Genomic DNA, 3,130 nt, shown 5'->3' on the forward strand with positions numbered 1-3,130 from the left:
TATTGTGTAAATTTGGTTTTGTCATGGAATATCTTGTTTTCTCCATCTCTGGTAATTGAGAGTTTTGCAGGGTATAGTAGCCTGGGCTGGCATTTTTGTTCTTGTAGGGTCTGTATGACATCTGCCCAGGTTCTTCTAGCTTTCATAGTCTCTGGTGAGAAATCTGCCATAATTCTGATAGGCCTGCCTTTATATGTTACTTGCCTTTTTTCCCTTACTGCTTTTAAAGTTCTTTCTTTGTTTAGTGCATTTGGTGTTTTTATTACTAGCCACATGAATTTTTATTGCTTTTCTAATTATTCTTTTTTGCCCCTTTTACTATTTAAATTTGAGAGGATCTTTAACATTTAATGTTTGAGTTCTACCAAAGAGTGTTTTTCTTTACAATCACCTCTATTTGTACATAATCAGTTATCTACTGTGTAGATTATATATGGTTGCAATTGCTAAAATTTATAGATCTGATCCAATTTCAGATGCCTGAACACCATGGATGTTTAATTTACTTTAAGTGAGGATTTAATTTAGTTCAAAACCAAAATAGTTCCTTATTGAATTTGGTCTGAGTAAAATTAATGAGATGTTCTTTTTAGTTCCTTGGATTGAAATTTTGCATGCTATTCCTACTTGTCAGGACTCAGTTTAAATGCCATTCCTTGTGATGGTATTTATTGATTCTAATTCAGACAACTGAGTAATTCAATTGCCTTTCAGTTTTAAAATCTTATTCAGATCATTCCATTAACACTTAACTGGCTGAAATGTATCTTCAACTTTCACATTGGAGTAAATCTCTTAATTGGGTACGTAGTCAGTGAGAGAGAGCTTGGCACACAGTCAGAACTCATTCATTAAGAGTTCAGTTCTGAATTCTTTAAAGATTCACAAGCTTTTTGACTGTATCCTTGAATGCTTGCCTCACCTGTTGGTTCCTTAGGGTATAAATGAAGGGGTTCAATAAAGGAGCAACTGAAGTAATGAGTAAGGCTACTCCTTTATCGAATGCACCCCCTTCTTTTGCTGAAGGCTTAACATACATGAAGAAGCAGCTCCCGTAAGAGAGGGAGATGACAATCATGTGGGAAGAACATGTGGAAAAGGCCTTTGTCCTCTGCTGGGCTGAAGGGAGCTTGAGAATTGTCCTGATGATGAGTGTATAGGAGAGAGTTACCAGCATTAGTGTCAACACCAGAGTCACAGATGCCACGAGAAAGACAACTTTTTCTATGAGGCTTGTGTCAGAACAGGAGAGTTCTAGAAGAGGCTCAAAGTCACAGAAATAATGGTTTAGCCTGTTGGATGCACAAAAGTCCTGCTGACTCATCAAAGTTATGGGAGGTATAATGACCATCAACCCAGCCAGCCAAGAGCAGAGAACCAGCTGGGTACAGACTCTGTTGCTCATGATTGCCATGTAGTGTAGGGGTCTGCATATGGCCACATAGCGATCGTAGGACATAGCAGCCAGGAGATAGAACTCTGTTGCTCCAAGAAAGATGGCAAAGAAATACTGAGCAAAGCAGCCAGCAAAGCTAATACTCTTGTTTCCTGTCGTGATGCTGACCAGAACCCTGGGAATGAAGATGTTTGTGAAAGAAATTTCTAGGAAAGAGAAGTTTCGGAGAAAGAAATACATGGGAGTGTGAAGGTGCAAATCCAGCAGGGTAATAGTGAGGATGGCCAGATTTCCAATCATGCTGAATACATAGGCAAGAAAAAGAAAAGTGAAAACTGCCACCTGAAGTTCAGGGACATCCGTGAGACCTAGAAGGATGAATTCAGTCAATGAAGTTTTATTTTTCATTTTTGGAAAACAAACAAACAAACAAACAGACCTGAGTGTTCAAATGAAAAAGAGTAATCAGGGTGACAAAGTTAGAGGTGTTCTGATGAGCACCAGAGGAACCTGCAGAAGACAGAATGAAATGGACCATGAGCTTTCCCAGACCAATGGCCCGTTTGCTTGGTCCTTCTTATTCCCATTTATATCCTATGTAAGAAAATTCTTGCATTTCCTCACATGGAGCTCTCTCTTAGGCCAGCGTAAAAGAAATGTCTGTTTCACAAACAAAGTCTAATATGTCTGTGTGATCAGTGGAGTGACTTTTCTTGAGGAGATGTGACCAAACATATATTCAACTCAGAGGGAATATTGATAACAGACAATAGAAATGGCTCCGCTCAAGTCTCTCTAGAAGAAGTAACACATTGCTTATGGGACCAGTGGTGACACAAAGGCAGCCACATCACAGAAGAGCCCATCAGGACAAGGGTAATGGCTCATGCAAGCTTCACCACTGGAGATACCCCAGCTGCTTACAGACATCTCCATTGGGTCTACTCTTCTCCAGCAACTGTTTACTGCCTAGCAAGCCCAGAGTGGGGTCTTGTGAGTCTTGTAACTGTCTGAGCCTCCAGACCCTTCTAAGCCCCCTTCCTTCTAGCAGCAAGTGGCAGTACAACAGCAGATGATTAGCAGATGCCGGAGGCTGCTACATCTTCTCAGATGTTTAGCAGGTGCCTGAGGCTGCTACATCTTTTCAGATGATTAGCAGGTGCCCTGAGGCTGCTAAGTCTTTTCAGATGATTAGCAGATGCCTGAGGCTGCTACATCTTCTCAGATGATTAGCAGGTGCCAGAGGCTGCTAAGTCTTTTCAGATGATTAGCAGATGCTTGAGGCTGCTACATTTTTTCAGAACAGTCACAAACTTTTTGTCCCCAGCATTATTTTCCTTTCTTTTAAAAAGGTTTCTATTTATTTTTTGAGAATTTCATACAACACCCAACCCTTCCTAGATCTTTTTCTACCTCCCTACCCAATTTCATGTGTTTTCTTTCTCTTCAACCAAACCCCAAACAAAACTAAAAACAGATTCATGCATGTATGTACACATTCTTGTGAGAGACCTTGCATGTGCGCGCACGCGTGCACACACACACACACACACACACACACACACACACATACTCACACACTCACAGACATACACACAGAAACATACACCCACACACATGCACACAGACACACACACTCATACACATAGACAGGCATACACACATACACATACACACACACAGACACACACACTCATACACATAGACAGGCATATACACACACATACACACACA

At 40.8% G+C, this 3,130-nt stretch overlaps 1 protein-coding gene across 1 annotated transcript; it reads right to left on the bottom strand.

Annotated features, from left to right (window-relative positions):
• Nucleotides 1-821: 821 nt before the first annotated feature.
• Nucleotides 822-1,906, bottom strand: LOC116076220 (olfactory receptor 2AP1). The gene has a single exon (XM_031349894.1). It carries the CDS (start codon nt 1,802-1,804, stop codon nt 875-877), a length of 930 nt encoding a protein of 309 aa, XP_031205754.1. The 5' UTR covers nt 1,805-1,906; the 3' UTR covers nt 822-874.
• Nucleotides 1,907-3,130: the final 1,224 nt, after the last annotated feature.

Source organism: Mastomys coucha, unplaced genomic scaffold (assembly GCF_008632895.1).
Source record: "Mastomys coucha isolate ucsf_1 unplaced genomic scaffold, UCSF_Mcou_1 pScaffold4, whole genome shotgun sequence".
In the NCBI taxonomy this organism is placed as follows: Eukaryota; Metazoa; Chordata; class Mammalia; order Rodentia; family Muridae; genus Mastomys; species Mastomys coucha.